Below are 20,111 nucleotides of genomic sequence, written 5' to 3' on the forward strand. Positions count from 1 at the left end.
GCGGCCGTGTTGCGGTGGTGCTCGGCCATGGGGCTGCGAGTTGCTAGCGACCCAACGGAGCGGCGGGGCATCATCAGTGTTACACCCGAAGCACGATGGGCAGCGGTGCAAGGCGGAACGAGCTCGGCATCAAGCAGAGCATCGGCCATGGCGGACGGCGGCGCTCGGTCGAAGGGGGCCACGGCTAGAGGATGAAAACGAGAGGGAAAACAGCGGGAGATGATGCGGGGGCTCACGTTGATCTCGCAGAGACGCTCAGAGTGCTCGGGGAGGTCCTGTACGCGACGAAATCGACGGCGGCGATCCACGGCATCGAGGAAGAAGACGGCGTTGAAGGCCGCTCTACAGGGCGTCCGGGCTTGCGTGAGTCATCGAGGAGGAAGAGGCTGTCGTGGCGGTCTTTCAGAGCACGGAGAGAGATCGAGGGGGAGGCTGTGGCTACGGTGGTGCTCGTCGGCGGCGACGGCTGCGCTCGGCGCGGGTGAGAGGAAGGGGGGCAGAGGGGAGAGAGCCACGGGGAGGAGTGAGAGGGGTCCGAGGCGTCCAGGCATCGCGCTGGCGTCGTCTAGGCGCGTCGAGGGGGAGCCAGGCAGGCTGGGAGGGAGGAGGTGGCCGGGGCGCATGCGTTCGCGCGTCGGGCACGCGCCGTCCTCCTGGCAGGGGGAGGAAGACGACAGGGGAGGAGGAGGTGGGCTGGGCCGGCACAGGGCCAGGCCAGGTGGGCTGCACAGTAGGTAGGTCCAGGTAACTTTCTCTCCCTTCTCTTATTTGTTTTGGTTCAGTTTTTCTATTCTGCTTTTCTGTTTTTGATTTAGTAATAATACTAAACCATTTTTAAAACTCCTGAGAAAATTTGTGGGCACTTTTAAAATGTTTACTAACAGCCCTCAAATGTTTTCAGAATTATTGAAGCATTTAACATATTTGTAGCCATTAAATGCTCCAATTCAAATACTTATGATTTAATCCAAAAACCTGAAATGACCTTGGGAAAATATCCACCACATTTTGTCAGAGGTTTTCACCAATTTCAAAAATGATGGACTTTTCCTGAAGTCACTTGGGTTTATTGGAAGTGATTTTATTTGAGCCTATTTGAATTTATTTGGTGCTAGGGTTTGGTCAGTCCCCATTTCAAGTTTCTGAGAATTTAAACATGATGCAAGATGATGATGCAATGACAAGCAAGGCCAAGCTAGGGCTGTGACATCTGGTATCTACTCACGGTTGGATAAATCAGTGTTCAGTTCATCTTTTTGATCTATCATGGATAACTTATGTTGAGTAATGCATTAGAAACCAATGCATATATAGGTTACGAAAATTATGTATTAGAGTTTTAGGTACCTAAATTATTGCCATTTTTTCGTCATCAATACTTGTGTTTGGAGATATTTGGTCCGACTTTACGTGACCCAGTTCACATGGCAAGTTTTGTTTCGATTTGGGAAGATAATTAATTACTGTCCTTGTTAGGATATAGAAGAATTATTGCTCGTTTTTTGGTAGTGCTCACTATTTATTGATGAGTTCTGTTTACCATGCACAATGTGATTTGAGATTTTCTTGGTAGGAACTCCTTTTGTTCTTTTCACATGAGTGGTGAACATCCAAAACTTCCATCACTCTGTTCTGCTTACCATACGGATTGCTCACTTACCCTGTTGTCCATCAGATTATTTATTATAATAATTGGTGAGTATTGTCATGAAAGCTGTATATAGTAAAGAGCTACACCCAGGTGTAGCTTCTTCGATTCTTTATATCTCTGTTAAGAGTTCAGTCTTGGTGTCTCTGCTGTGGATGTTAGTACAGTTCATCAAAGAAGCACCAGTTTCACTATGACTGGCTCGCCGGAAAGAAGGCCAGGTGCTTGTATTCTCAAGGACTTGGACTGGAAAGGAGGAGAGTTAATAGGATTAGGAAAGAGTTCAGTTTAATAAGGAAAGATCTAATAAGTCTAATTGTATTGTCCTATTAGGACTTACGAGAGGTCAAGGGCCTGATCATCCACTATATAAAGGTGGCATGTATTTTATCTACGTTTGGGACAGGCAATAACAGACAATCTATTCACTCAAAGTTATTCTAGGTTCAAACTATGTCTACCCAGTCACCTGTAGCCATGCTGGCTATTATCTTCAGCATGGTAGTTATCCATTGCGAATCAAGGTCCACAACAGTCTTGGTCATTTCTCTCATTCTCTTTTGTTGGTTTTGGGTCGTGGCCCTTGGTTGGTGCGTCATAACTATCTTTCATCATGAAGGCGAATATCACCTTATTCGAAGTTCCAGAGAAAGTTGGCAACCTTATGGCCAACCTTAATCAAAGCCATATGAATTGTACGGTTGTGATAGGTGTGGAAGTAGTGGAACCAATCCTTGTAATGCAATGCTACAGCACATTTGAATATAGGTAGCAAAGAGCGCTTGCGCTCCAACTCAGACCAATCAACTTGACACCTGCATATCACTATGAGGGCCATGCCTGTTAGCACAATACCCTTGCCTCAAGGCTTTGTTATAGACAGTGTTTTCTAAATAGAATGAGGCAGAAGGAAGCATCCGAAAAGGATGGAAACCTAAAAGTTTGTAATTTTGTCAAATGAGTTTCCAGATAGAAGTATGCCTTGTGAATATTTTCTCACCAAACATCACTCTTTTCTTTGCTGCAGGAGTTTGATGGTCGCGGCGCTGTTCCACTCGGTTTTTGCAATGCTGCCCTTAATGTTGGCATATCAGCAGGGGTGATTCTACCTTTGAGCAGAGGATTTATGGAATTGTCTTCACCTGTCCCTGATAGATTTTACCTTGGAGGTCTTTCTTCCCCTGTATGCAGCCTTGGTGTGATATCATCTCTGTTGGGTTTCAAAACAAGAGGAGTTGGCCCATCCGAACCACGGAGATCTGTCCCAGGCGAGTCAGACGCTGCTGCCTCTACAGGGAGGGATTACTTGGGAGGCGATCTTGCTGTTTCTGCATTTGCTGATCTATCCTTTGATTTGCCCCTAAAGCTGTTCAGAGATAATGGAATTCATGGTCATGCATTTCTTTGTGCTGGAAATCTTGCCAAGTTATCTGAGGGTGAGTTTAAGAATTTCTCATTCCCTGAGTTTCGGCGCACATTCAGAAGCTCTGCTGGTGTTGGCATTGTCTTTCCAACCTCACTTTTCCGGATCGAGGTATATTTTGAGACCTCAATCTTTCATTATGTGATCCTTAGTGTTTGTTAGGTGACTAATCCATGCTATTGGGCTTCATTGTTCCAGTTAAATTACTGCCATATCTTGAAGAAACATGAACATGATCATGGAAAGAGTGGAATTCAGTTCAGCTTCTCCTTGGAGTAGATGTTAGATAGTGGAGCAACATTTTTGACCTGTTGAAGAATATTGCGTCCTATTGCACTGAACCATTTATCTTCGTTGCTGAGTCAGCTGTTTAACAAGTACTCCCTCCGTCTGAAAAAGCTTGTCCCTCAAATGGATGTATCACCAAGTTAGTGTTAGACTCATCCATTTGAAAGACAAGCTTGGGACAAGCTTTCTCGGACGGAGGGAGTAGGAGACTAGTCGATCCGTCATCCGATATATTTGACATCTCGTGGTATGATCGAGAACTGGAAGGGTGTTGGGTGCTGTATTAAATTTATTCGATTTCACGGTGTTGCCATGTTTTGAAGTTGTCTTATTGGCTCGGTAGAGATTACGCTGTTGCTTTAAATTGTGATGGTTGGTACTGGATAGAATATTACATGCTGTTATGTTGGCAGGAGTTTTACACAATGGAGTTGGGAGGCCCTGCTACTTGTATGCATGCTTTTTATTCTGACCATTTTGACTGATATGTGTGTGCTCTATAGAATAGTGCGTGTTGGCTAGTGTTGAGTGGTGCAAGTCTGAAGAAAAGCTCCAGTGTCAGGCTGCGCAAACAGCTGGTGAACTGAGCAGAAATCAGTTGCACATCTCATCAGGGTTCTTTGGTTTCTCAGGGTTTTTGTTTTGTTTTGAAAAAGCTATCTGTTTCTTGTTTCCCGCACCTCAAATGCACATGAAGCCTCGTTGATATGTTGATTCATCTGATCCACTATGGTCATGGTCACTCTGTTTGCTACTCCCTCTGTCCCATAATATAAGAGCGTTTTTTAACTAGTAGTTAGGTTTGTATTGTACATTTGCACTACATAGTTGATCATGTGGTAAACTGCTGACATGGTCGAAAAGTCTGTTCATTCTACATCAAACGACCAATAATTGCAGAAGTTCCAATTTACATGCTATCACTAGATCATGTCGTCGTATCATCATGGCAGGATCTACAGGTCAGGAAGGGTTGGGTGTCGACAGCCTTCATCGGGACTTCTCAAGTACAGTGGCCAGGTAGGCGTCCAGCTTGTCGTTCTGCTCCCTGGCGACGAACCTGATGCAGATGGGCGGCGTGACGCCGTACCTGGCGAGCAGCGCGTAGGGGATGGAGAAGAGCCCGTCGCCGCAGATGAGCCCGGACGCGAGCACCGGCCCGAACGCCTGCGCGCCGTCCCTGTCCGACCTGGTCCACAGGTAGAGCACCAGGCTGCCGACGCACATGTCGATGGCCACCGCCGGCACCAGCAGGAACGACATGGCCATGCCGGTGACGCTCGGGATGAAGTTCCTTGCGCGCCACTTGTAGTGCACCGCCGCTTCCCGCAGCGCGCACACCGCCAGCGCCAGCACGAAGAAGCCCACGCTCATGCTCAGGCAGTGCCGGGGCAGGTCCAGGTCGCCGACGCCGACCACGGCGATGGCCCGGTAGATCTTGGCCAGCGGCACCTGGTAGATCTTGTTCCCGGCCTCCTCGTAGAAGTGGTGGAACACGGTGAACACGGCCGGGTTGACGACGCAGCCGATGCCGGTCCCGATGACCTGGCTCACGAAGAGCGCGCGCGGCGAGGTGAGCGTCAGGTACCCGGTCTTGAAGTCCGACATGAAGTCGGAGGCGGTGGAGACGACGGACGAGACGACGCCGCAGATGACGAGGCTCCCCACCACCCCGCCGTTGCCGTACCCGATCCACGACGCGAACAGCAGGATCACCAGCTTGCTGTACTGCGCCGCGAAGTTGGTCTCGGCCACGCCCGTGCCGTAGGCGTTGCAGAAGGCCAGCAGCGGCGCGAACACGTACGCCGTCGCCACGTGGTAGTGCCGCACCTGGCCGTAGAGGTGCGGGATGGCGACGGTGGACAGCAGCGCCAGGGCCGCGTAGCCGCCCATGGCGAGGGTGCCCGGGACGTGCTCCCGGAGGAACACCTGCGTCCGGCGCCGGTCGTCGAAGCTGAGCACGTTGCGCGGCACCGCGTTGGCGTCGGAGAAGGACCGCAGCGCCTCCGCCGCCTCCAGCTGGTGGTGCCGCATCGTCTGCAGGGTCCTCACCATGATCACCACCAGCTGGAAGATGCCGTCGCCCAGGATCATGCCTATGGCGCCAAACACCTGAAATTACATCACCAGTCGAATAGAGCGTGCGTGCATGTGCTCCACGTCCAAATCTGTTGGTCGATCAGAAACTACGCACCTTGTAGCCGTTGATGCCACGCAAGCTGCCTTCCTGGAGATCGGCGGCGTACCAGCTCCCCTCTTTGGTTTCGATGTAGGGCCACATGAATCCCCAGGAGACGATGGCCCCGACCAGCATCGAGATGTTTATCAGGTAAGGGCTGATCATCCCGACGCCGACGTATGTTCCGTTCAAATTGAGGTAGAAGCTGAACGCATCACACAGCACAAGTAGCTTTCACTGATCATCTCTAACAAGTAGTTCTCGGTTGGATTGCGACATGTAGAATGGATGGATGGATAAGTTACCCGCGATTGAAGGCGGCAAGCCCAAATGAAGGGAAGAAGGTCATGCCACAATGCGGTCCGCCGGAGTAAAACCATTGGAAGATGGACACGAAAAAGCTTCCCAGGCACGACTGGATCATCAGAGACACTTGCTTCCTGTGTTATGAAACCAATGGATTACTCAACCCAGCATTATCTTATCTTGTTGCTTGCTACCGGAGTTGAGCAGTAGCTAGGTTGATGTGATTGATTTAGTAGCTCCGTGCGTGCTTACTTTGCTTGCATGGCTCCGTAAGGGGTGTGGAAGCTGTTGATGAGGTGAGCCGTAGCTGAGCCGCTCGGGAACGTCAGCCGGTGGCGGATGATCATCGTCTACACGTTAACCGGCCAGCACAGTAGGAATGCATCAGAAAGAACTTTGCCAGAGCTATAATTAGGTGCAGTGCGCGTACGGTTCAAGTTTTATCTCATTGGCGGCGCACGTAGGTTGGTACCTTCCTCATGGGGATAATGGCGAGAATTCCGACGAAGCTGATGAGAAAGTAGAAGGCCATAATCCGGGGTAGCGTCGGCTCGCTGACGTTTCTGCCGTGGACCTCGCCGGTGTTGATCTTCTCCGCCGTCCTATGGTCCATGGCGAGCAGGTACGACCCGAACCCTCCTAATCAGTTAACAACGCCGCAAACACACGCGAAATCAAGGGACCGGCCGACCGAGCAGAGGAGATTCATGGTCGACGATCGAGGCGTACCGCTGTAGGTCATGCTGGCGCAGGCGACGACGCAGGTCTGGACGACGACGTTCTCGTGGCGGGTGAAGGGCTCGTAGAACACGCCGAGCTTGTCGAGCAGGCGCGTCCACGCCTTGAGGAGGAAGAACCCCAGCAGGCCGGCGGTGATGTTCAGCGTGGGGACGATCCCCGACGTGAACACCAGGTTCATCATGACGCCGCTGAAGGCCGCGCCCAGGACCAGGCTCGCCACCACGGCGCGCGGCGTCACCTGCTCCGTCCATGGCGGGATGGTCTGCTCCTCGAACGCGCGCTCCGTCGACGGCCCCTCCCGCGGGTCGCCGATCGGCTCCATCGATTATCGCCCCACACGCCTGCGAGCCAGTGCCGGCCTCTATCGCCCAGGTTGTGCATGCATATGCATGCATGCACTTGACTATTTGGGAATGGAGGAGGGACGAACGAACACGAGGGATACATCGTTTGGGTTACTATTATTGACGTGATATAGAGAGTGGCCTGTCCAAGCAGGGACAGAACCTTCTTCATACTCCCGGAACAAAATTACAGAGGGGGAGCAATATAGAGAGTGGTTTCCATCGTTCGTGATTGCTCTGAGACCCGGGCTACTTTTTAGGTTGTCAAAATTTACCTGGTTTGAAAATGTTTCGTTCGGTTTTTGTCTTGTTTCAACGTGTATCATCATGTTTCGTTGTGCACCAATAAAAAGGAATGCACTTGTTCTAAATCGGGTTTGCTGATACACGGTTATACACAATGAAACATTAAGGTATACTTTGAAACTGGAAGAAAAACCCAATGTAACTATTTGAAACAAGACAAATTCTGAAAACAACAAAAAAGTAGCATGAATCTCAAAGCAATCACGGATGCTTGATCCATGCACAGAGTATCTCCTGCACAGTAGAATAGCTTTTCTCTATATATGTGAAAAATATTTATGCATTGTTGTTGTAATGAAAAACAATCATAACATGGCATTGTCCAAATCAACGAGACTGCGGAGTATCCTGCTCTTTGTTGAGCGTGTGCATTTTGTCAGACACTCAACAAAGGCCCTCCTAAAACTGAGTGCAGCGGAAAAGCACTTGGCACAAAGCCAACACTCACCAAAGCCTTGCCTTTGCGAAGTGCAGACTAGAAAACATTACAATGAGCCGGGCACTCGGCAAAATCGGGGGCACGTGTCCCTGACGGTCGACAGAGAGTTGCCAACGTTGTCGTGTCTCTCGGTACAAGCTGGTTTACATACGAAACTCAGATATATACAATAAATAAAAAACGGGGACGAACTTTTGATCCACATTTAAACCGCATGTGAGGACTGAGTGTTGGACTATAAATTTTCGGCAAAAAAGGACTATAAATACTAGTAGGAGGCACGTGCAGTGCACGTGGTGTCCTGATCAAACTGCATTTGTTCCTGTATAAAATAAATCTCTGTTTACACGATTGATACTACAAAAGCTAGCCACAGAAGATCTTGAATGAGAAATTTTCTAGTAGTCGCCATCACGTGAGGATGTGTAAGGTGTGCAAGTAGCCGTGCAATGTCTCGATAGTTCCAGAAAAATCACATCCACCTCGTTTTGGCGCGTGACTGGATGGAGCGAATCCAGGTAAGTACAGCCGTTGGATCACTCAAGTTTGCTATGATAAACGATAGGGATTCACTCTATGGAAGAAATCAACGGCTAGGAAATGCCTCTGCGTCAGGATTGTGGCTAATCCAAGTTTAATTTTTTTTTGTACTATAGGAATAGAGATGTTGTGCACTTTACTTTATCAGCGTCATCTTCTTTTAAAAGAAAGTAAAAGACTTGCCATTTTCCCAAAGAGTGTGGCGGGCAAAACCAGCGCCACACTTTCGGCGAAAAATTCTACTACAAAAGACTCTCTGCGTTGTGGCGAGACTAACCTTCGTCGGCAACCAAACAGCCGCACCTTCGGCGTGGCGAGGTAAGTCCGGCAACCAAACAACCCCTAACTTGTCCGATTAATTGGCAGAAAACCAGGCTAAAACCGATACAATCCAACCCATAGCATGGACACCATGGGCCAAGCTGGCCACCGACATGAAACACAAAGCTGGAAAAAAGAAAGACACCTGCCGAGGAGTCGAAAGCGTCATCATCATCACCGGTTGTCTCTGAACGGGCGACTCCGACTTTGCCATAGAGCTCCAACATCGAAGCCAGCCTTCAAACAATTGCATAGAAGCCACAACGACACATGCCAACAGAAGGCCACATGGGCGAGCAACCGACAACTCTGACTTTGACGACGAGCTTTGCGAGGGAAATATGCAGGACTTGTGACGACCGTGCCCTCCAGAAACGGCCACTGAGCGCCAGTCCTCATCGCTACCTGGGCATGCTTCACCACAGCTCCGAGTTCAAAGCAACCAAGTAACCCATAGAAGAGCATCTCGGACACACCAGGAAGAACCGACTACCGAAGTCCGCGCCATGATCCAAGCTCCTCTCGATGCCACCATCGTCGCCAAACAGAAAGCAACGCCCCGCCCCAGCAAACAACACGGCGAATATGTCGCCATCCACCCGTCTCCCAGTCATAGCCGGCTTCGAGTAGATGCCCCCAAGGAGGAGAAAGACGCGAAGACGCCTCCATCACCCGATCCAACGGATTTGAGATTTTCCTCCGGAGCCAAAGCCATGGGGAGATAGAGGAGCACACCTCCACGACAACGCTTTCTAGAAAGATCGTGGCACCTGTGGGCGCCGCCATTGCCTGCGCCGATGAAGACTGGAGCAAGGATTTCTCCTGGAGTTGCGCGGACCCCCTATCGCCACCGACCACCGACCACTGACCAGATCTTTTGAATGAAGTGGATTCAAAATTTAAACCTTTTTTATTAAAAGAGAAAAGTTCAACAAAAAAAAAATGAACGGATTGTGCCGCAAGCCCGTAACATAACAGATCGAGAGGACTGTGATATGAACAAGTCAGTACAGTGTTTGAACGAGTATCCCAAACATGCAGTTAAAATTAGCAACGTGCCGTAGCAGATGGAGATGCATGCAACTCCAAAAAAAACAAGATCGGGGCCGAACGACGTGTTGAGAATGTTCAGAATCTTAAACAAACAAAGATATATCTCCAGCGTTACCTCGAGGGCACGCCCAAATTCCTAACGAGACCCGATCACCGGAGTACAGTATAAATCAAGCAGGTAGCACAGCAGCGTCCCATATCTAAAGCAAGAAGCAAGCCCCACTCCCTTGTGAGCGAAAGAGCTAGCCGCAGCTACCAACAATGGCCATCCCGGCTAAAGCCAGCAGCTCCTTCTCCGTCGCCTGCCTCTTGGCCGCCATCTTCCTCCTCTCCTCAGCCCCACGGAGCCACGGCGGCAGCATCGCCATCTACTGGGGCCAGAACGGCAACGAGGGCACCCTGGCCGAGACCTGCAGCACGGGCAACTACGCCTTCGTCAACATCGCTTTCCTCTGCAGCTTCGGGTCGGCCCAGGAGACCCCGCAGCTCAACCTGGCGGGCCACTGCGACCCCTACTCCAACGCCTGCACCAACCTCACCGCCGACATCAACCTCTGCCAGTCCAAGGGCGTCAAGGTGATGCTCTCCATCGGCGGCGGCGCCGGCGGGTACACGCTCAACTCCGAGCAGGACGCCGCCGACCTCGCGAAGTACATCTGGGACAGCTTCCTCGGCGGGAGCTCGCCCAAGCGGCCGCTCGGCGCCGCCGTGCTCGACGGCGTCGACTTCGACATCGAGGGAGGGAACCCGGACTACTACGGCGCGCTGGCGGCGCACCTCAAGGCCTACGGCGGCAAGGGCAAGGGGGGCAGCAAGGAGGTGTACCTGTCGGCGGCGCCGCAGTGCCCGTTCCCGGACCAGTGGGTCGGCAAGGCGCTCCAGACCGGCCTCTTCGACTACGTGTGGGTGCAGTTCTACAACAACCCGCCGTGCCAGTACGTGCAGGGGGACACGGCCAACCTCATGGACTCGTGGAAGCAGTGGACGTCGGGGGTCCACGCCAAGTACATCTTCCTCGGGCTGCCGGCGGCGCCGGCGGCGGCCGGGAGCGGGTTCATACCGGCGGGGAGCCTGGAGTCGCAGGTGCTCCCGGCGCTCAAGGGCTCCAGCAAGTACGGAGGGGTGATGCTGTGGTCCAAGTTCTACGACGACCAGGACGGCTACAGCTCCGCCATCAAGAACGCCGTCTGATGATGATCGATCTCATTCCTGCACGGCCCGGGTTATGGGAGCCGACAGTGGTGTGTGTATAGTTGTGGCGCATATGGTCTGGCGACTGGCGTAGTTAATTTATCTGTGCGCACAGCGGGATTTATATCGAATAAAAGGATCTGTCACCTGTACAGTGTTCTGCTGCTGGACTTACAGTCAACATATATTAAATCATACTCCGTAATTCTGACGAACGCGCCAGTCATTTTCAAATGATACAAGACTAGATATGTGGCCGAGGCACTCTCAAATAACACATGGATCAACGACATCAGATGTACACTTCCTGTCCAGGCCATTGGAATTCATGGACCTGTGGCGTCTTTGTCTCGTACAGGATGCTGCCCTGCGGCAGTTTATTCAATTGGCCAAGCCAGTGCTATGAGCGGCCTCGTTTGCCTGGCGATGAACAAAATGAAGCTGGAATACATCATGTGTTCAGCACCCCAGAAGAGGTTGCTCCCATCAAAATATGGCAGAATCAAGTTTGCCCATACATACATTGATACAAGATCCACAGTGAAATACATGAAGACGACAGTTTCTATTTCTTGTATTGGCATCCGAACATGAGCTCGTTTACACAGCAGAGGAACCAGAAACAAAAATGGACAACAAAAGAGAAGCGCCGCGGTTCTCTTCGCTGTCGTGGACGATTATACAAGCCATGAAACGTCCTTTTATCATGTAACTTATTCTTCTCAGTCTCATACTGCTGCTGTACATGGTCACATGGACTTCCTTAGATAACCATCGTATGGTATTTCAGATAATTATCGGGTGATATTTCGCAGACTTGTTGAACCAATAACTTAGCCAACTGATCCCTCCAGCTTCAGGTTCATTAGTGCATCCACCTCCTGGGCAAACTCGTAAGGAAGGTGTTCAAAGACGGCTCTACAGAACCCACCTATCATGGCTGCAACGGCCTTTTCATGATCAATCCCTCTTTGCTGAAAGTAGAATAGCTGATCCTCGCCAATTTTGGATGTGCTTGCCTCATGCTCAACACGGCCACTAGTGCAACCCACCTGTTGCCACGAAAGTTGGGTCAAAATCATACTATAAATGAGGTTTTCTGAGGAACTATTATTGAAATGAAGGTAAGCAAACCCCTGGTATAACTACTTGTCAGAAAGAACCGTTGTTAACACATAGAGCTCATGCCAATACAGTACAGGACGCACACTTATGCAAGTGCAGTATGAGATACACATGCAGCTTAGGCATGCAGAACATAGGAGTTGTTGACCCCGATATTCATGCAGCTTATGCAAGTGGTTGCATAAGTTAGAATAAGAATAAGCATGACAATGCACACGTGTCCCTTGAGATTATAGGGACATCAGATGAAGTATCAAGATTAACCGCTAGACCTAATTGAGTAATTCAGCCAGCTATAGAAGTCTATTTAGCATGGATGTATATGTAAGATTCTCGAAGTGCACTAGTAAAAATAATAAAAGATACTCCCTCCGTTCACTTTATAAGTCGTTTCAGACAACTGAAATAGAACTGTTTTGCACTGTGTCTGAAATGCTACAACGCCTTATAAAAGTGAACGGAGGTAGTAATTCATATAGTATTTGCTTAGTAGTATATCTGTATATACCTAAAACAAAGTAAGGTGTGAAGGAGAACATTATGAAATGCAGCACTGCACTTCCCATAATGCCTATTAAACTTGTCTTGACTAATGATTATATGGCTCATATGCCTTATCAGTCTTAACCATAAAACTTGCATCAATGAGTTGCAAAGTTTCTCTCTCTCCAAGTCAATGCAAGAATTTCTACCTTATTATTTCTTCCATCATTATCATGACAACTTCTGAGTGTGCTTTTAGTATGCAAATGACAGGAGTGTTTATAAGGTTGCACAGATCAATGCTATATCAAGATACTGATACCTTCTGAGTTCCAGTACACATGGGAGTTTAATTCAGAATTAGGCAGAATACCATTAACATTTATCTTGCATGTCTAAAACTTAAATGGAGAGAAATTTAATTTTACGCTAGGAATTGTTATGGTTCAGCCTGGGAAGAGTTTGAAGACCAGCGGCAACACATGCCCTCAACTAGCCCCTGCAGGGCATGATCCCTCTCGTGGTAAGAGTAAAGGCCCTTTATATAGCAGATATTGAACTATTTTTTCGAGAAAACGCATGAGAGCGTGCGTTTCATTTCAAGAGAGAGTTGTAGTTACACTCCTCCTAGGAGGCGTGCGTTTCATAGCAGATATTGAACTATTGTATGAAGAATTTAATAAATTAAGAGTTCTACTTGAATGATCGATGATTCATTGCTTGACTAAAGAGTTGCACAACTGCCCTTTATATAGGAGACTGACTTATGCACAAGTCAGAGCACAACTCAAACTCTTCAGACCCATAACTCTATCAAAGTTTTGGACTCTTCCTAGTCTAAAGACCCATCTATATCCAACAAGAATACTTCTCTTACTGTCTATCCCTTAGCCTGCCCTATCCTGTGCCTTAACGGATATGCACACATGAGGCTGCTATCGCACACGCACACATAGGCTGAGTCCATGTTGCTGCTGCCGGCTTGTCACATGACCACTGCGGAAACCACCCCACATAACAAATGGTACCCTCAACAACCAGATTACCAAAGCTACTTAATTCCGATATCATGTCAGCACATAGTTTTGCCTCAAATCGTATATACCATATGTACCACAGAGATCCCAACTCTATATGTACTTCGACACTTGATAGTAACTAACCACAAATTAGTCACAGAGACAGAGCCTGCCCTATGACAGCAATCGAACTTTGCGTGCCAAACTAACCTAGGACAGAAAAAAGGCCCTTTATATATCAGATATTGAACTATATCTATATGAGCAATTCAATAAATTATGAGTTCTAACTAAATGTTCAATTATTTGTTGCTTGCTTAAAGAGTTACACAACTGCCTTTTATATAGGTGACTGACACAACCACAAGCTGGAGCACAACTCAAAACTCTTCACAGAACCATAACTCTATTTTCCTAATTTAATTGGGCTCTTCATAGTCTGAAGACCCATATGTATACAGCATGAATACTTCTCTCAAGACTATCTCTAAGCATGCCATATCCTATGCATTAAAGGATGTGCAAACATGAGGCTTCTATCGCACACATAGGCTGAGTCCATGTTCTTGCTGTTGCTGGTTGTCACATGGCCACTGTGCAAACAGCCCCATAACAAATGGTATCCTCGAAAAACCAAATTACCAAAGCTCCTTCATTGCAACATCATGTCAGCAAAATTTTGCCTCAAATCTTATCTACTACGCGTGCAACTGAGGTCCCAATTCTGTGCGTGTTTCACCACTTAACAGTAACTAACCGCAAATTAGGCACAGACACAGAGCATGGCAGCAACTGAACCTTGCATGCCAAACTAAGATAAACAAACATGTAATTAAGAAGCGGAAAGTACCTGAATGGTCGGATAGGTGTTGGCGGCAGCGTTGTCCCCAATCAGCAATGAATCACACTGCGAAGAATTATAAGCATTCTCTGCACCTGAATTCATCTGGACCAGCCCACGGTAGCAATTCCTTGACTTTCCTGCCGAGATACCTTTGGATATAATCCGGCTGCGTGAATTCTTCCCCTTATGGATCATCTTTGTCCCTGTATCGGCCTGCTGGTAATCCTTGGTCAGTGCTACGGAGTAGAACTCTCCAACAGTGTCGTCCCCAACAAGCTCCACACTTGGGTACTTCCAGGTGATTGCTGACCCTGTCTCAACCTGTGTCCATGAGATTTTCGAGCCACGCCCCTTGCACCGCCCCCTCTTGGTCACAAAATTGTAAATGCCCCCTTTGCCCTCCTCATCGCCAGCATACCAATTCTGCACGGTGGAGTACTTAATCTCGGCCCCTTCTTCGCACACAAGCTCCACCACCGCGGCGTGGAGCTGGTTGGAGTCATATGCTGGAGCTGTACAACCTTCTAAATAGCTAACCGTGCTCCTCTCATCAGCCACAATCAGAGTCCTCTCAAACTGCCCGGTCTCCTTGTCGTTGATTCTGAAGTAGGTTGATATCTCCATGGGGCAGACCGTATCCTTGGGCACGTAGCAGAAGGATCCGTCACTGAACACGGCTGAATTGAGCGCGGCATAGTAATTGTCACCGGGCGGCACGATGCTCCCGATGTAGCGCTTGATGAGGTCCGGGTACTCACGGATGGCCTCGGAGATGGAGCAAAATATGACGCCCTTGGCCATGAGCGCCTCCCGGTGGGTGGTGGCGATGGAGGTGGAGTCGATGACGGCGTCGACGGCGACGTTGGAGAGGCGCTTCTGCTCGCCGAGAGGGATCCCGAGGCGGTCGAAGGTCTTGAGCAGCTCGGGGTCGACCTCGTCGAGGCTGTTGAGCTTGGGCTTGGTCTTGGGCGCGGAGTAGAAGCAGAGGGACTGGAGGTCGACGGGCGAGTAGACGTTGTCGCTCCAGGTGGGCTCCGCCATGGTGAGGAAGCGGCGGTAGGCGGCGAGGCGGAAGTCGAGCATCCAGGCCGGCTCCGCCTTGAGCTCCGAGATGCGGCGGACGGTGGCCTCGGAGAGGCCCTTGGGGATGGAGAAGGACTCGAAGTCGGAGACGAAGCCGTACTTGTACTCCCGCTTGAGCAGGTTCTGCAGCGCCTCGGCCTCGTCCGCCGCCGGGGACGAGGGCGAGGGCGACGGCGACGGCTTCTGCGGGCCCGTCTGCACGGCCACCACCGAGAGGCGGCCGCGGCCGCGCGCGTCGACGCGCCGGCGTGGCCCCCCGGACGGCCGCCCCGCCCCGAGCCTGGCGGTGAGGGCGCAGGGCCCGAAGAGGGACGTGGAGGCGGAGGCGGAGGCCGCCATGGTCGGTCGCGGCCGGCGAGGCGGAGGCGGAGGCGAATTTGGGAGGGGTGGGATGAGCGGCGGGGAGAGGAGAGGAGGAGGAGACCGTGAGATGAGAGAGAAACGAGGGGGGAGCCCCCGTCCGTTGTTGACAGGGAGAGGCACGGGCGTATGGTCCGCGCGCGCCGCTGGGCCCGGTGGCTCGGGCGTGTGTCCACGGCGTTGGCGAACCAGGTCCAGGGAGAACCGCGCTGGAGGAAGAGGGGTCGTGTGGCGGCCGAGCGGCGGAGCACGGCACCGGATGGGGTTCGCGACACGTGGCTTTTCCTGGAGAAGCGCTGGAGAACACAGATTTTTCATCCGTTTTTTCCTGCCGCAGACGGGACGGACACACCGAGGATGGGCCCGGGCCGTCCAGATGCGATCCGACGTCGCAGAAGCCCGGCGGCTAGCCCGCGCGGGCGGGCCCAACGGCCCCCCGTTAACTCGCCTCACTCATCGCACTCGCTCCCGTGGCGTTCGCATCTCGTGAGTCGTCTCGCCATGGCCGCGTCCTCCCTGCTCCGCTCGCTCTCCCGCGTCTCGCGCCGCGCCTGCGCGCCCGCGTTCTACGGCCGCGGCCCGTTCTCGCCGCTCTCCACCGCCGCGGCGGCTGCGGCGGCGGACGCGGGGGATGCTGCTGTGCTGCGGAGGGGGCTGGCGGGGCTGGGGCCGACGGCCAAGGGGGAGAAGCCGCGGGTGGTGGTGCTCGGGACGGGGTGGGCGGGGTCGCGCCTCATGAAGGACCTCGACACCACCGGCTACGACGTCGTCTGCGTCTCCCCGCGCAACCACATGGTCTTCACGCCGCTGCTCGCCTCCACCTGCGTCGGCACGCTCGAGTTCCGCTCCGTCGCCGAGCCGCTCGCGCGCATCCAGCCCGCCGTCTCCCGCTCCCCCGGCTCCTACTTCCTCCTCGCCCGCTGCACCGCCGTCGACCCCGACGCGCACACGGTGAGCTTATTCCTGGGTTGGTTGGTGAGAGGCGCCGCGCGCGTTGATCCTGTCAAACGGGGGTCGCTTTTACAGATGTGGAATTTGTGTCCCCGAGATTCGTGGAAGGGGATGATACTGTGTGCGCAGTCGTGCTTGACCTTTTCTGATGTCCATAACCACGTCCGATCTTTTTGGGTTTTGGATGGAGAAAAGGAAGAGGAATCTGCGCTTTACTCCCATTCAGCAGCTGCTGCATGTCAAATAGCCTAGCTCTATGTAGTAGCGGGCTAGCTATATGTTAATGGAACGAGAGAGACGGAAAAGTTGTCACCAGCTCCCACTCATTTATGACTTTGTGGATATTTTCTAACTGTACTAGTACTAGCTTAGAATTCATCTCCCCTAGGCCAAAACTCTTTAACACGGGGAAGTCAGCTGCAGAGAAAAGGCAAACTTGTTTATATTCATTCATCACACGCCAGGTCTTCTGTTCCTTACATATTCACACAGTATGCACATGAGACTTCTATATCATTTTGGCTTGTTCATGCAGTAGCATCGAGTAACTTTGCTTGTTCAGGAGTCTGTCTAATAGAAGATTCACTCTGCAACTTATTGGACAGTTCCTGTTGGCTTTGTGCCTAACACTCCTGAGCATCTCTATCACTACAGGAGGGAATTGTTCTTCATAATTTTGAAGGCTAGACATTTACTTAAGAGGGATTTGGCATATTACATTATTTTTTGGGGGACAACATGAGCATTTCTCCCCACAGCTTTTACATCCATTTATTCGGACTCGTTTGATTTCAGATTGATTGTGAGACAGTTACTGAGGGTGAGAAAGATACCTTGAAGCCGTGGAAATTCAAGGTTTCGTATGACAAGTTGGTCTTTGGATGTGGAGCTGAGGCATCGACTTTCGGTATACGTGGTGTTACTGAACATGCAACCTTTCTTCGGGAAGTTCACGATGCTCAAGAGATCCGCAGGAAGCTCCTTCTGAATCTGATGCTGTCTGATGTACCCGGTATGGTAGCAGCTCAATATGTATCTAATTACCCTTCTGGCACAGTCATCAATTATTACTTTCGCACTTTGTTGTCTCCGTATAATGGTATTTTTTTTACTTAAGTCAAGTGGACACAGTTGCGTGTACTTTTTGTTCGATGAATTTTGGACAAATCTATGTCATCTCTCATATGCTTCATTACCGTACTTTTTGTTCAATGCATTTTGGGCAAATCATTTTCTATGTCTCATATGCTTCGTTCTCAGAATATACCTTGTGTGCACAAACATTTAATACCCATTTGGTTATCGCTTATGGGTCAATGCTATTTTGTTAAACAGGCATATCAGAGGGTGAGAAGCGCAGGCTATTGCACTGTGTTGTTGTTGGAGGTGGTCCAACAGGGGTTGAATTTAGCGGGGAACTTAGTGATTTCATCATCAGAGATGTGAAAGAACGTTACTCACATGTGAAAGATTATGTCCATGTGACCCTGATTGAGGTTTTTGTTGTCGATTTTCTGATTTGATCCCTACTCTTGTTGAATTTGGGGCTTAGCAACTGGTATTCTGCTTTCATTTCAGGCAAATGAGATATTGTCATCCTTTGATGTTCGCCTCAGGCAGTATGCTATAAACCAACTAGTTAAGGTCAGTAATCTTTGTTCGGTATCTTTAGCCATCATCAACCAATACTTGGGGACCAGTAGATTTTCAAATAAGGCATTCAGATCGCCCCATGATATACATAGTTTTTGTTTTCGGGAACATGATGTACATAGTTGGTAGTTGTAATAGCTGTGTATCATTCTCTCCCATGTCATTTGGAATATGAATATAACCTGCCCTTGCATGGTCATCGACCAGTCAGGTGTTAGACTTGTACGAGGAATCGTGAAGGATGTACAACCTGACAAACTAATCCTGGACAATGGAGAGGAGGTTCCTTATGGTTTGCTGGTATGGTCTACTGGAGTTGGTGCTTCATCATTCGTCAAGTCATTGCCATTTCCTAAGTCCCACGGAGGAAGGTATAATTGATTGGTAGGACCTTATAATTAATTTACATAGTTTATTTATTGGAGGGGGCGGGGGGTATGTCGCCTGTTGCCTCATGTGTAAATCCTAGGATTGTTAATAGGTTATGTGCTGTTTGCAGGATCGGTGTAGATGAGTGGTTACGTGTTCCTTCTGTCCCAGATGTATTCGCTGTTGGTGATTGCTGTGGATTCCTTGAAAGCACTGGCAAGGAAGTTCTCCCAGCCTTAGCTCAGGTAATTTCATGAACTATCTTGACGCAGTTCAAGAGTATGGAAGCATTTTGTCAAGTTACTATCTCAGAAAAAAATGGGGCTTATTAATTGTTTCCTCTTTCCTTAAGTGCAATAGAACTGGGTGGAATAGAAACATAGCATAAAATAAAATTGAACAGATGGTTATACATCCCATCAAATTACAGACACTTGGGTTGTTGGGCATGACATAAGATTTTGCCATGTGGGTAGATTCCTTCAAGCCTTTGCGATGCTGCATATCAGTCATGCATTCTACTCCCCCCCGTCCCATAATATAAGAGCGTTTTTAACACTACACTAGTACCAAAAGCGCTCTTATATTATGGGACGGAGGGAGTATGATTTTGTTCCCCACTTGTACTCCTGAACAGGTTGCCGAGCGGCAAGGCTTGTACCTCGCTCGCCTGCTCAACCGTGTGATGAAATCTGGAGGAGGGCACGCAAACTCCCAGGTCGAAGTCGATCTAGGTCCAAAGTTTGTGTATAAGCATCTAGGGAGTATGGCAACCGTTGGAAGGTACAAAGCTCTGGTAGACCTGAGGCAAAGCAAGGTTGGTTGCTCCTCCGTTCTTTGTGAATCTTTGCAGTTCACTAGACGCTCAGGAGTCGAACTGAGCGTGTGTTTTTTTTTCCTATTCGCAGGACTCGAAGGGCATATCCATCGCAGGATTTGCAAGCTGGTTCATCTGGCGCTCAGCGTACCTGACTCGTGTTGTCAGCTGGAGAAATAGGCTCTATGTGGCTATCAACTGGCTGACCACGATGATATTCGGCCGTGACATAAGCCGTATCTAGGGTATCTACCTGTAGATCTCTGGGCTCTGAACTGTATGAGTCCGATACAATATATAGGCCACGAACACTAAAAGAAATATAGGTCTTGATCACATTCCATCTTTTTTTCCCTCCTGCTCCTCTCTTTATCCCTTTCAGACTTGTCAGCCACGTGAGTTCCAAATGCACAATCTTTTTTTTTGTAAATTATGAATAAATGAGATGCAATTTGATGATCTTCAAGTTACTTGGTGTGTACACGATTGAATACTTATGTAACTGTAGTTTCTTTGCTCAGGAATGAGTGATTGGTCTCCAAGAACCTTACTATACACATTGTAAACGTCCGGCGAATAAATGCAAAACCAAGATAATGGAAGATAATATCAGAAAGACTACACGAAC

The 20,111-nt window shown here is 49.7% G+C and overlaps 4 protein-coding genes across 4 annotated transcripts; 2 read left to right on the forward strand and 2 right to left on the reverse strand.

Moving 5' to 3' along the window:
- Nucleotides 1–4,160: 4,160 nt before the first annotated feature.
- LOC123079629 (probable metal-nicotianamine transporter YSL18) lies at nucleotides 4,161–7,008 on the reverse strand. Its single transcript, XM_044502424.1, has 6 exons — nucleotides 6,574–7,008; nucleotides 6,317–6,483; nucleotides 6,097–6,194; nucleotides 5,844–5,978; nucleotides 5,554–5,743; nucleotides 4,161–5,471 (listed from the first exon to the last, which is right to left on the reverse strand). Exons 1-6 carry the CDS (start codon nucleotides 6,905–6,907, stop codon nucleotides 4,350–4,352), a joined length of 2,046 nt encoding a protein of 681 aa, XP_044358359.1. The 5' UTR covers nucleotides 6,908–7,008; the 3' UTR covers nucleotides 4,161–4,349.
- A 2,796-nt stretch (nucleotides 7,009–9,804) lies between these two features.
- On the forward strand, nucleotides 9,805–11,227 carry LOC123079633 (acidic endochitinase-like). The gene has a single exon (XM_044502428.1). It carries the CDS (start codon nucleotides 9,850–9,852, stop codon nucleotides 10,777–10,779), a length of 930 nt encoding a protein of 309 aa, XP_044358363.1. The 5' UTR covers nucleotides 9,805–9,849; the 3' UTR covers nucleotides 10,780–11,227.
- Nucleotides 11,228–11,265: 38 nt separating this feature from the next.
- LOC123079630 (UPF0051 protein slr0074) lies at nucleotides 11,266–15,766 on the reverse strand. Its single transcript, XM_044502425.1, has 2 exons — nucleotides 14,257–15,766; nucleotides 11,266–11,831 (listed from the first exon to the last, which is right to left on the reverse strand). Exons 1-2 carry the CDS (start codon nucleotides 15,670–15,672, stop codon nucleotides 11,613–11,615), a joined length of 1,635 nt encoding a protein of 544 aa, XP_044358360.1. The 5' UTR covers nucleotides 15,673–15,766; the 3' UTR covers nucleotides 11,266–11,612.
- A 388-nt stretch (nucleotides 15,767–16,154) lies between these two features.
- Nucleotides 16,155–19,964, forward strand: LOC123079632 (internal alternative NAD(P)H-ubiquinone oxidoreductase A1, mitochondrial). Its single transcript, XM_044502427.1, has 8 exons — nucleotides 16,155–16,644; nucleotides 17,440–17,656; nucleotides 17,980–18,140; nucleotides 18,223–18,288; nucleotides 18,505–18,668; nucleotides 18,797–18,911; nucleotides 19,304–19,483; nucleotides 19,575–19,964. Exons 1-8 carry the CDS (start codon nucleotides 16,195–16,197, stop codon nucleotides 19,725–19,727), a joined length of 1,506 nt encoding a protein of 501 aa, XP_044358362.1. The 5' UTR covers nucleotides 16,155–16,194; the 3' UTR covers nucleotides 19,728–19,964.
- Nucleotides 19,965–20,111: the final 147 nt, after the last annotated feature.

Source organism: Triticum aestivum, chromosome 3D (assembly GCF_018294505.1).
Source record: "Triticum aestivum cultivar Chinese Spring chromosome 3D, IWGSC CS RefSeq v2.1, whole genome shotgun sequence".
NCBI classification, from domain to species: domain Eukaryota; kingdom Viridiplantae; phylum Streptophyta; class Magnoliopsida; order Poales; family Poaceae; genus Triticum; species Triticum aestivum.

Excerpts from the sequence above, each read along its gene's own strand:
- LOC123079629 (XM_044502424.1), bottom strand. The coding sequence starts at position 6,907 with ATGGAGCCGATCGGCGACCCGCGGGAGGGGCCGTCGACGGAGCGCGCG. Across the intron at positions 6,484-6,573 it reads CGCCAGCATGACCTACAGCG|GAGGGTTCGGGTCGTACCTG; the intron begins GTACGCCTCGAT and ends TTAACTGATTAG. Across the intron at positions 5,744-5,843 it reads CTTGCCGCCTTCAATCGCGG|CTTCTACCTCAATTTGAACG; the intron begins GTAACTTATCCA and ends TGATGCGTTCAG.
- LOC123079633 (XM_044502428.1), top strand. The coding sequence starts at position 9,850 with ATGGCCATCCCGGCTAAAGCCAGCAGCTCCTTCTCCGTCGCCTGCCTC.
- LOC123079632 (XM_044502427.1), top strand. The coding sequence starts at position 16,195 with ATGGCCGCGTCCTCCCTGCTCCGCTCGCTCTCCCGCGTCTCGCGCCGC. Across the intron at positions 18,912-19,303 it reads TTCTCCCAGCCTTAGCTCAG|GTTGCCGAGCGGCAAGGCTT; the intron begins GTAATTTCATGA and ends ACTCCTGAACAG. Across the intron at positions 19,484-19,574 it reads TAGACCTGAGGCAAAGCAAG|GACTCGAAGGGCATATCCAT; the intron begins GTTGGTTGCTCC and ends TCCTATTCGCAG.
- LOC123079630 (XM_044502425.1), bottom strand. The coding sequence starts at position 15,672 with ATGGCGGCCTCCGCCTCCGCCTCCACGTCCCTCTTCGGGCCCTGCGCC. Across the intron at positions 11,832-14,256 it reads ACACCTATCCGACCATTCAG|GTGGGTTGCACTAGTGGCCG; the intron begins GTACTTTCCGCT and ends TCGTGGCAACAG.